Source organism: Mytilus californianus, unplaced genomic scaffold (assembly GCF_021869535.1).
Source record: "Mytilus californianus isolate M0D057914Y unplaced genomic scaffold, xbMytCali1.0.p SCAF_6, whole genome shotgun sequence".
NCBI classification, from domain to species: Eukaryota; Metazoa; Mollusca; class Bivalvia; order Mytilida; family Mytilidae; genus Mytilus; species Mytilus californianus.
Window position 1 is genome coordinate 94,511,009 of NW_026262712.1, and position 12,699 is coordinate 94,523,707.

The 12,699-nt window shown below is 32.2% G+C and overlaps 1 protein-coding gene across 1 annotated transcript; it reads right to left on the reverse strand.

Moving 5' to 3' along the window:
* Positions 1–2,062: 2,062 nt before the first annotated feature.
* LOC127705361 (neuronal acetylcholine receptor subunit alpha-6-like) lies at positions 2,063–5,022 on the reverse strand. The gene has a single exon (XM_052209668.1). The coding sequence runs from the start codon at positions 4,471–4,473 to the stop codon at positions 3,232–3,234; it is 1,242 nt and encodes a 413-aa protein (XP_052065628.1). The 5' UTR covers positions 4,474–5,022; the 3' UTR covers positions 2,063–3,231.
* Between the last annotated feature and the right edge of the window lie 7,677 nt (positions 5,023–12,699).

The window sequence follows — 12,699 nt, forward strand, 5'->3', positions numbered from 1 at the left end:
AACAGCAGAACACAAAACACAACATAGAAAACTAAAAAGTGAGAAACACGAGCCCAACTAAAACCAGGTGTTCCGGAAGGGTAAGCAGATCCTTCTCTGCAGGTGGCACCCATGAGAAGGTCCTGTATAAATTCTGCTTCCTATTACATAAAAGTAATTCTGCCAGTAGAAGTGCTCAATTGGAACCAATTGGAAAACCACCTTTCTGGTGAAGTATTATTCCACCAAACTCAACAAACATATTGAATCACAATCAAGGAGTAATACGACGGGTGTCACACGTGGAGCGGGATCGGCCTACCCTTCTGAAGCACCTGAGATCAACCCCATTCTTGGTGGGGTTCGTGTTGCTCAGTCTTTGGTTTTCTACGTTGTGTTTTGTTTTTTGTTGTTTGTCTGTTTGTCTTTTTTTTTTTTGCCATGGCGTTGTCAGTTTATTTTCGACTTGAGTTTGAATGTCCCTTTGGTATCCTTCGCCTCTCTTTTTATATTCCTATATTTTAATCTCTCCGTTAGGGCACATCGCTTTTTTTTTCTTTTTTTTTCTTTTTACAATAAAATTTTGTTTCAACATTGCGTTCTCTTGTTCATTGACCAACTGAAGTTGTTTCATTATGAAACATTAAGTTTCTGTAAAAAATCTGAAGGTTTCCCCAGGAACAAAGTTGGTTAATGATTCAATAAAAACCACCTGTTCTTTATATTGAACTGAAATCTAAATAATTCATTTCTTCTTAGACCACGGAATAGTATTGTAAATATATATATATATATATATATATATACAGAATGAGTTTTCAGCCTTGTATCACCATCACTGGTAATCCGATGGATAAAATCTCTCATAGAGTTGTCACTGGTTCAGACGTACTTATAATATACTTTTTTCTGTGAATGCATGCTACATTAATTTGTAAGATCCTTTACGATAGATAATTCAGTTGATCTGTAAAAATTCCATCTTCATGCCTTATATATCATGTACTGTGTTACGACGCTAGATTAAAGCTGACGAGGAAAGGCCACTGAAAGCTTTATTATTGTACAGCCTAGGTGGTCGAGTGGTCTAGCGCGTCGGACACAGTGCAAGGCGATTTGGTGCCACGATATCTCAGTAGCATGAGTTCCAATTCCGGCCAGGGAAGAACAAAAAATTTGCTTCCGCAAATTTACAGATCTAACATTGTTAGGCTGTTATTTAGACGAATTATATATATATACATGTATACAAGTCTAAATTGAAAACAACGTTCAGACCTATGATTGCGTTGAATAAAAACCGCAATTTTTATACGTGTGCATGCAAAACATGTCTTGGTAGAGGGGTCTAAATACAGCACAAACAACATTTTCCAAAAGACCAAAAAAGTGAAAAAGTATATTTAAACAAAACGCATTTGACTAGCAGGTCGAACAACGGATGTTCTTAAACCCTGCTGACTGCTATTGACGATTGCCAAATAAACGGACCACAAGCTGTAACAAAATGGATCTTAATTATTAATTTAATATCAAACAGAAAACAATAAACTTGCGGAAAAGATGGTATACCGCAAACAAAAGGTGCAAAATTAGTACACCATATCCGGATTTCGACAATTAATGTCTCTTCAGTGATGTAAGTAATCGAAACGGTATTTGGAATGCCATATAATTTACCTAAATTTAGGATAGACTCTCGAATTTGGAAGAGTTGAAATAGGATGAACGGATCATATATATATATATTGGTACTTCACGATTTTGATAGTATAAGTGAGGCGAAAGATACCAAAATGGAAATCAAATTCATCAACCGAAAATGAACTGACGACGCCCTGGCAAAAAAATCTGTAAACATTTAAAACAGACAAACGTAAAAAATGTTTATCTAGGCAAGAAACCGAGCTTGTTTTGCTATATGATATGAATAATAACAAGACTGACCACAATACGTCTTTTATTCAAAATGAGATTATTCCAAATTTAATTTGCAAATAAAACATTTGACTTCAAAATTCTTAATAGTGATTAAAATATAATTCATAAGAAATAAGAAATAATATCAACTAAAAGCAACCAATTTAAAATGTGGAAAAAATAGTAAAGAAAGTGGGAAGAAAACTCTGGCCTACAAGCATGAAAATATATACATACTTTCTGCTGTATATTAATTTGTAGGTTATATGATGTTATAAGCACAAAAACTCATTAAAGGTAATTAATTCAATTACTGCAAATGATTATAAAGACATTTCTAGTAATAATAAAGTTTAAACTAACGTACTTGTCTTTATAAAATTGGCGTTTTTCATTTTATAATTAATATCCTGCAAATCATCGAAAAAAATGATATTTACAATCAGTAAATGATCAGAAAGCGATGATACAGCTATTATCTTGGTATGCTAAATACCCGTTTTATTTCTATTCATTTCTATAATAACATAAATATTCCAGACCATATAGAAGTAAACTACTCAGTTCCCTCTTTAACAAATATGAAATCGTTTATCTTCAAATGTGATAAGCATGTGAATAATACAATATATCCAAATGACGGACTAGCACATCTTCCCCTTTCATCCTAGACTTTATGACATTAAAAGGAATAGTGCTGATGGCTTTATAATATTACTCTTTTATTTACATTTCGTTTCAATTAACAAAATTCTGGAAAGTACTTTATTAAAGTATATATTGTTCAGTATTCTTAACATTATTTAAACGTATGTTTATCTAAATGTTGGTTTTTATTTTCAGTCCCTCAATTTTGTACAGCAAACTTTTGTATCATTCTTTTGACAATGAATATTCTAAAAGTCATTCTGTTCTTTCCATTTCTATATCAATTGGAAACAAATGAGGAGGTACTATAAGGACCAAACTTTATTTTCTTTTATATGTAAATAGCATAATGAAATCTGGACACTTAGGTTCAGAACTATTCGTATGGAAATGTACAGATTGACATATATGACATGAGATTGTCATTTTTAAAGAGATTTTTTATAAAATTAGTAGTTACTTAAACCTAACCCAAAAAGATATTTCATATCAATAAACAACTTTTTTAGACATCTCGTAGCAAAATACCTAGTCGTGGTAATTTTATCCTGATGTCAGGTCAACATCTGAAGGTTATGTTTCGATATTTTTATATTGTGTCTTTACGAATTCAATCGAACTTTTCAAGTGGCCCTTTCGTACATTCTCTTTTCTTTGAAAATCTTGTTTACTTTACTCTATTATCTAAATCGACTTTGTAACAACAACGAAGAATAACAATGCACTAACTGAGATTCCTCCAAATGAAACCCATAAAAAGATTGTATTAAGTGTTAAACAGATGTCGTTCCACGAAACATCGTTCCTGACGTTAGTAGTTAAACTTTCATTGCCATTCACATTTGAATTTTGACGATTTGATGTGTTGTTTAATATAATACTCCATTCTCTCTCTGTTCTTGGTTTATCGGGTCTACAACACAATACCAGCCGTTTTAGAAAAGATGGTATGTGACGATTCTTATCTTTCAATTGAAGCCTAAGACATAGAATAGTGCAAAAACATATTAAAGAACTAAACACGAGGCCAAACATCAGAAAGTAACTAAGCAAAGCCATTGGTTCAGATGTTTTAGGCAGGTTATCTCCGATCAAAGTCAAAAATACAGCTAATGCAAGTAATACAGTTATAGCATATGAAACTCGTTCTCCTGAGTTTGGCGGTAAAACAAATACGCATGCATTTAACAACATCAGAAATATAACAGGAAGTACAATGTTTACAACATAAAAACCTGGACGTCTCTTCATTGAAATCGACATATCAATGAATGACAAACCAATCGAACCATCTACCATACTTTTGGCAGACGCAGAATTTATCTTCCAACTCCCATGTTCTAAATAATAATTCATGTTAATGTCAGAAGATGACAGCAACACAATTTCATTTGATGAAGTTCCCCATGCCATCAAACGTATTGTACAAATCTGTTCGTCAAACGGGAAGTACGTAATATCCACACTACATGAACTAATTAAAATTTCACCTGGTGTCCAGTATGCAAAACCATTGCTAGAATATCTTACCGTCATAAAATCTTTTCCAATCTTTTCGATTTTACTGAATGGATTTGTAATAACAAGTGTTGGTTTCCATATATCATCTTGTAAAAACAACATAGTGTTCGTATTATTGAAGTCTAGTGGATTCCAAGTCATTCTTGAATCATACCATGTGATTTGAAAAAATCCAATGACGGCATATTTTCCGTTTACTTCGTCGAATTCTTGAATGGCACCCAAATTGAAAGAAACATTAATTTGTGCAGCAACTGATTGGTCATCTCCTGGTCTAATCTTTTTATTGTAGTCCGTTACCATTTTTGTATATAATCTGCTAACATCAGATAGAGTAGAGCCAAAATTAGGTTTTCCACTATTAAGCAAAAGCAGTAGAAAACATATCAATTTATTCAACGCCATTTGTCACATTTGTACAGTTACCACTTTGTTGTCAAATTGTACATATAACAATGTTTTCGAATTTCTAAATCATTGTCCATAATCAGTCCATGAATAGTTAAATAATGAAATTCGCTTTTAAGATTTTCTCATTAGTAGGCAGCATGATTATCTCGTATGTAGACTGTGAATCGAATACTTTTTACTTATTCATCAATTATCATCATTGTCAATACACGAACTGTTACATCATTCTTCCTCCAATGTATACCGTGCAGCTTATATGCTTTATTAAAATATACAGTTTTGTATCACTGTCTAAAAAACAATAATATCCTCCTTCGACAGAAATAAACTCTTACAAAGTACATGTTGACTGTCCAAAAAACAATCATATATGTTCATCATTTATATGTCCTTGTGGTTGTCATTTGAAACTTTGACGATTTTATCATTAGAACTCATTTCAGGTAATCAATACAATTAATACAAGTTATTATATTTTTGCTATTAGAATGAAATGTGTTTTATGATATTTACTGTTATAATACGTTTGGGATTTTACATTAAACACTTACTGTCCAGGAAATCATCAAATAAATGGTTGAAATCAGTAAATGGACAACATTGATTAAATAACTAAAACGATGCAGTGTTATCATAATATTTCAATATAGCACCAGTCAAACGCTTAGTTAGTTGATATTGTTACGCCCCTGTGGTTTGACAGTTTATATCAATATTATTGTGATTTTAACTTGTGTAAATTACATAGTTGTGTTCATATTATCACTGTGGTCTTCGTTCCACACTTGATACACGCAGATGTTTGCTATTGTGTTCTGTTCCGTATTTTAGAGAAGGAATAGCGTACTATTATACTAGACCTATTATTATTAAATTACTGTTTAACCTACGAATCGACTTTATTTATAAGTGAAATTGTTCAGTTTTGTATTTGCCTTCGTTTACTTTTAATGTAACGCGCCAAATGGAACGTTACATGTTCCTGTTCTTGTTTATGAAGAACTTGTGTATTACGTCACCAGTAAACGACACTTTTGAATAAATTGCGGAACGCATGTTCTAACTGGGAGATTCTCTCCAAGATCCTCCATGCGGTTAGCAGTATATCTCAAACAATATTTTGCTGCACTAAGTAAGAGTGCTTGGTGATAATATTTAACAAACTTGATAATTAACCAAGTCTCCATATCCAAATGCTGACGTAATGTTTGCTCGGGTAAATCGCCAACCATGCACCGAGTATGCCGAATATTTGAATGTAGTGCACCAGGCAGATTTTCCTGCACCAAATATGCAGAGTATTAGAATGCAGTGTCCGAAGTGGATTTCCTTGCACCGAGCGCTAGAAGATTTGTTTTATTAAACTTGCTGCAAGTAAAGCACCTTGCTGTATTACTTATTATATATTATAAATGTATTTTATTTCATCTCATATATTTTATGAACAACTGTGTTTGTTGTATTGCATATTAATTACTGAAGCAGAAAATATTACAATTTATGAAATTCCATTATGATTTTTATTATTACTTCCTTCACCGGAGGCCCACATAAGTAACACCAGGTCTCCGGACTCAAAAACCCCAAATTGCGAGAGCTGAACCAAAATATGGAGGGAAGAAAGCTATTCGTAATCAAAACTGAAATCAAATTTAAAACTATCAATTGTCTTTAATATTCAATTCCATTGCGATTGCTGATGTATATAATACAAACATTAAACACATTTTAATAACGCCATCAACTTGTCTTTAACATCAACCGTGTAACGATGAATAACTTTTTGATTTTTATAATTATAAGTGAAATTGTTGACGTGTTCATTTCCCGATTACAATTTGCTTCCGTAAAATGATATAAAGATGCTGTCAAATACCATGTAAAAATAAGACGTTAGGAGGTAACGAAATGTCACAAATTACAGAACAGACAACACTTGATCCAATGGAGAGAAAAAAAACTTTAAAACACATATATCTATAGTATCGCACGCCCTTACCACTTTTATACATTTTTCATATTTTATTATAACATAAAATTTTCTAAACTAAAGCTCAGAAAATGAACGGAAAGTCATTTAGAAAATATCCAGGATTATCATGATTATCTCAAGAAATTAAGAACATCTAATTCTATTTGTCAAAATGCGAGAATATTCCAGATTAAGCTGAGGTAATTCCGGTTTAATTTATTCTGCGAGAAAATCTAGGTTTCTTTCAGACTCTTAAAAACTGATTACAGTGTTATCAAGCGTTATGTTACATACATTGCTTATAGAACAATTGTTTTAAATGAAAAGGCTAGCGTATTTATTTGTTCTTTATATCTTATAATAAATAAAATAAGGAGATGTGGAATTAATCCTAATGAGTTTAAATTAAGGTTCATCATAACAAATGGACAAAAATGGCTGTATTTCCACCTCAAAAACTACTGAAAGTACAGACTAACCTGTGCAGTTGGAAAAGTTTTAATGCCTGGCATCCACTAGATATATAAAAGTTAAATGCATTTTGAGTTTCAGAAAGATAAAATCTTTTTTGGATTTTGATGGGCATTTTTTTTCATTCCTGCGGAATATGTAAAAATAAATTAAGTTGGGATACAACTTTGAGATGCTCCCTCTCAGGTAAAAAGTATTGATTGTCCTTGATTGACATAGACAATAGACAGACAATAGATATCTACACAACTATAAGTGAGTTATAGGGTTTAACTGAGTGGATAGTATCGAAGCAATTCAGGTGTTTGTTTATTTTTACACCTTCTGCAGAAAGGAAAAAAATGCCCATCAAAATCCAAAAAAGATTATATCTTTCTGAAACACAAAATGCATTTACCTTTTATATATCTAGTGGATGCCAGGCCTTAAAACTTTTCCAACTGGACAGGTAAGTCTGTACTCAGAGTAGTTTTTGGGGTGTAAAAACGGCAATTTTGTCCATTTGTTATGATGAACCTTAAGCGGATTTACGCAATTGTAGGTCACCGTACGGTCTCAACACTGAGCAAAACTCATACCGTATAGTGAGCGATAAAAGGCCTGACATGATAAATTGTGAAACAATTCAAATGAGAAAGACAACTTGTGTATATTAAGGAAGTTCGCTACTCAGTTTCAAAATAACAAGCTTTTCATAACACTAGTATATATTGATAGGGGATTAATAAAGGAACAAAAAGAGCAAAAATAAAATATAGGTCAATGTGCTTGTTTTCGAGATATAAGCCATTGAAATTTTGGCGGGAAAATACCCTCTCTTGATTTTTCATAGCTTTATCATTGACAAGTTAAAGTTCTCAAAAACTATTAAAAAAATAATTAAGATTTTATAAGACTTTTACAGATGGCTTATGATTATGCATGTAAAAGATTTTTAAAAAGAAAAATGGGGGTCAATGGGCAAACTTTTTTAAGGCATTCAAATAGATAAAATAAGAGGATTCCGAAAATCTGACAAAAATTCTAAAACATGACAAGCGAACTTCCTTAAGTGTTGTTTTAAGATCTCTCAGGAAGATTAGTATTTGCTACTAATGTCTTCTTGTTTGAAATAAATATTGTTCATTTTGTGGCAGACGGGATTATTATATAATTGTTATTTCCCTTGTTTAAAACTATAAATTTCATATTTCTTTATTTAATAATTTACATGATGCTTTTCAGTACATATTTGTTAAATTGAATAGCTATTGCTATTTTGAATTCATTGTTTAAAGATATTTATTTATATTCTAAAGTTTAGTATTTGCATCGTCGCAAAACATTTATTACCTTCTTCTTCTTCTAAAGTGTGTTAGTTAATTCTTTGATACAAGGAGTTTGAAATCGAACAGTACATAAATGAGACATTATCATGTGATAGATCTGATTTAATCAGAAAAATGGCCAAGAAACACACAAAGGAAATTCCTTTAGTATTGGCAAACGAAATTCAATCCATGCATTCATAAATTAAAACAATGCATTAGTAAACATTGGGATATACTAACAAAAAGGATGCGGTATGCAACGAAGTATTTTCAAGCAAACCAATAAAAGCTTATAAAAAGCATAAAAATATAGCAGATCTATTGACAATGACAAAATTAAAATAAACTGATAGGAAAATCCCTGATGATGGCTGGCCTAGAATGCTTAAACCCATTCATAAATGTTATACATTTATCATTAGCATATAATACAAAAACCGCCGAAACACTAAATTAGTGTCGGATTGATGTAAAGCAATTGCAAGTCTAGTAATACTAACATCACATGATCATTATTTTGGAATATAATTACAATAAAATACTAATAGTATGTATACGGAGTCTTCTAAAGTAGATTTTTTACTATCGGAATTCAAATTGATGTTGGAATGCGTGGATGTAAGGTGTCACTTTTATACAAAACTTATATATTTTATATAACTGGTTTGAAATTATTATGTTGAATTGTCTGAGCACTGACGTTCAGTCCAACCTAGGAAAGCCGTGCTTTCCAATCACACTTTAAGTTTAGTGCATCTGCCATATGCTTTCTTAATACGGGTAAATATTGAAGTTATTGAATGCTCCATTTCTCTACTTTTGGGTTACATAATAAAAGTTGTATTTGTTGATTAAATTATATATTGTTTTTACTGTTTTTCGTTTTCATCTAAATAGATATTTAGTTAGCGTTTTTACATTAAGCATCCATCGTCTCTGTTAAATCAGTTCACAAACTAGAACAAGCTGTGGTCCGCATCCCCGAATCTCCAGCAGAATTGCTCCTGCTACATTTTGGTCCCGCGAGGCGGATGTGGAATTTTAAGGCAACTTTTCTGGTGTGTAACTGAACTAAAATTATTTTGGGGAAAATTTATAAGAAATGGAGCAGACATTTGAGTCAGTACTTGTTGTAATTGGATATGACAGTCCTAAGCAGACCAGTTTTGAAGAGTTGGGCCGATAGTTACTCTTGGGGTATTTTATTTTCATAGTTTGGTTCATTTTGTAAATATATATTATTTAGTTATGATTAGGTTTGAAGAAAAACCTTCTTTTTTTATGGTGTCAGCATTGATATCACCGATTACTTTGTTCATTTTGAGACAGTTTCTCTCCGGAATCAGTGGAATGAATTTGAGATGGCATTTCAGTTAATAATGAATTTGAGAGGTGATGCTCAAACTATTTTACGTTTCTTAAAAGGCCTCAGTTGTATGATTATGACTGCTTGAAAAATTTACTCATTTAGAGGTTCAATTCTAAGGAGAGGGTGACATATTTTAAATTTCAACTGCGAGTTTGTAGATTGAAGGAAAATGAAACAATTTCTGAATTTGTTCAGCGTTTTAAGATACTAGCTCATAAGGCTTATCCTGATAATTTTTCAGATTTAGATGTGTATTTTACTGACTTATTTACATCATGTTTGAATATTGAGATGGCTAAATTTGTCACCTTTATGCACCCTAATAGTTTAGATGAGGCTTTAACATTAGCTATTGAATATGAAGCTTTTCATTTTACTGGTGATCCAGAGACTATTGGTGAGTCAGAAAGTTCAGCTTGTTGTAATACTGTTCAAAACAGTTTTGAAACTTTAATTAATATATTGAGGAGGCGATTGAAATCACGAAGGAAACATAAACCTAAGAAGTGTTTTAAATGTCATCAATCAGGTCATGTCAGGTCTAAGTGTCCAAATGTGTCTTTCAGAGTTCATGCTAGAGATGAAAGGTCTGCAGATGGACAAGTGAAATTCCAAAAATAGAAAGGATATTAAAGAACGATTTGATTCCCAATTATTGTAGTTCAGGTTGTGCTACCTTTGTTTGATGTTTGTTTTTACATTGTGTTGTATACATATAGTTTTACTTTAGGTTTATTTCAATGTATTCAGAGATGTTACACTTTTCAGTTTTGGCTGTTTGGTTTTCTTTTTCAAGGGAGGGATGCCGTGCATCTCATCTTGTTATATTTTTCATTTGTATTAGTTGAATTATGACTGTTCTTCTGTGTGAAGTTTGAAGTGTAGACCGTTAGCTAGTTTAAGTAGGAATTGGTTTGTTTTATGAGTTGTTGCTCGTTTGTCTGGATTGTAATCTCTAGCTAAATATTTAATATTTAGAGAGTTTATGGAATTCTGACTTCTTTACTTTTGTTAGTCATGGCAGAAACCAATAGAATGAAAGATTAGCTTCAAGTTAGGAACACTTCTAGCTCATACAGATGGATCTTATCCATTATTTAGAACCTTGCACAAAATTTGGGCATCACCCATTTTATTTTGAGACCCTTGCACATAGATGGACCCGATCCATCTCCGGTGGTACACCATTTGTGCTACCGTTATCAACAACGTTGGAGTGCAGTAATAGAACCCGGTTGTACACGTCATATGTGCCACTGTAAGATCAACATTGGTGGACATTGCATGGTACAACTTTTCATGGATTTCAACATTATATGTGCCGTTACAATATAGGCCGTACCACTGATTCTGAAGCCTACTTACCAAGAAGACCTAAAGTCGCGTCCGTTATCCTTTGAACCTGATGCCGATGTGTGTTTGTGTATGCGTTAAACAGTGACATTTATTTAAAAGTGATATGTTACATATGTTTGAAAGACTTTTAATCTGATGAACGTTGATGGACTTTCGTTAAATCTAATTGTCATGTTATTTCATATACATTTGTTTTCGTAATGTAGGAGGAGTGTAGCAGATTGGTGTTGTGATCTCCCTTGAACAGTCTCATTAATTAACTTTAACTGACGTATATTTGATTTAATATTTAATCATGACATTTGCAGTTTGCGTATTCATTGGTACAGATACATAAATTTGATAGACATTTAAGTTTGCAGACTTTATTTATGAAATTTATCGTTTGTCTTAGGGGGGAGGAATGTGGCAGACGGGATTATTATATAATTGTTATTTTCCTTGTTTAAAACTATGAATTTCATATTTCTTTATTTAATAATTTACATGATGCTTTTCAGTACATATTTGTTAAATTGAATAGCTATTGCTATTTTGAATTCATTGGTTAAAGATATTTATTTATATTCTAAAATTTAGTATTTGCATCGTCGCAAAACATTTATTACCTTCTTCGGAACTTATATATTTTATATGACTGATTTGAAATTATTATGTTGAATTGTCTGAGCACTGACGTTCAGTCCAACCTAGGAAAGCCGTGCTTTCCAATCACACTTTAATGTTAGTGCATCTGCCATATGCTTTCTTAATACGGGTAAATATTGAAGTAATTGAATGCTCCATTTCTCTACTTTTGGGTTACATAATAAAAGTTGTATTTGTTGATTAAATTATATATTGTTTTTACTGATTTTGGTTTTCATTTACATACATATTTAAATAGCGCTTTTACATTTGGCATCCATCGTCTCCGTTAAATCAGTTCACAAACTAGAACAAGCTGTGGTCCGCATCCCCGAATCTCCAGCAGAATTGCTCCTGCTACATTTTGGTCCCGCGAGGCGGATGTGGAATTTTAAAGCAACTTTTCTGGTGTGTAACTGAACTAAAATTATTTTGGGGAAAATTTATAAGAAATGGAGCAGACATTTGAGTCAGTACTTGTTGTAATTGGATATGACAGTCCTAAGCAGACCAGTTTTGAAGAGTTGGGCCGATAGTTACTCTTGGGGTATTTTATTTTCATAGTTTGGTTCATTTTGTAAATATATATTATTTAGTTATGATTAGGTTTGAAGAAAAACCTTCTTTTTTTTATGGTGTCAGCATTGATATCACCGATTACTTTGTTCATTTTGAGACAGTTTCTCTTCGGAATCAGTGGAATGAATGTGAGATGGCATTTCAGTTAATAATGAATTTGAGAGGTGATGCTCAAACTATTTTACGTTTCTTAAAAGGCCTCAGTTGTATGATTATGACTGCTTGAAAAATTTACTCATTTAGAGGTTCAATTCTAAGGAGAGGGTGACATATTTTAAATTTCAACTGCGAGTTTGTAGATTGAAGGAAAATGAAACAATTTCTGAATTTGGTCAGCGTTTTAAGATACTAGCTCATAAGGCTTATCCTGATAATTTTTCAGATTTAGATGTGTATTTTACTGACTTATTTACATCATGTTTGAATATTGAGATGGCTAAATTTGTCACCTTTATGCACCCTAATAGTTTAGATGAGGCTTTAACATTAGCTATTGAATATGAAGCTTTTCATTTTACTGGTGATCCAGAGACTAT

Excerpts from the sequence above, each read along its gene's own strand:
- LOC127705361 (XM_052209668.1), bottom strand. The coding sequence starts at position 4,473 with ATGGCGTTGAATAAATTGATATGTTTTCTACTGCTTTTGCTTAATAGT.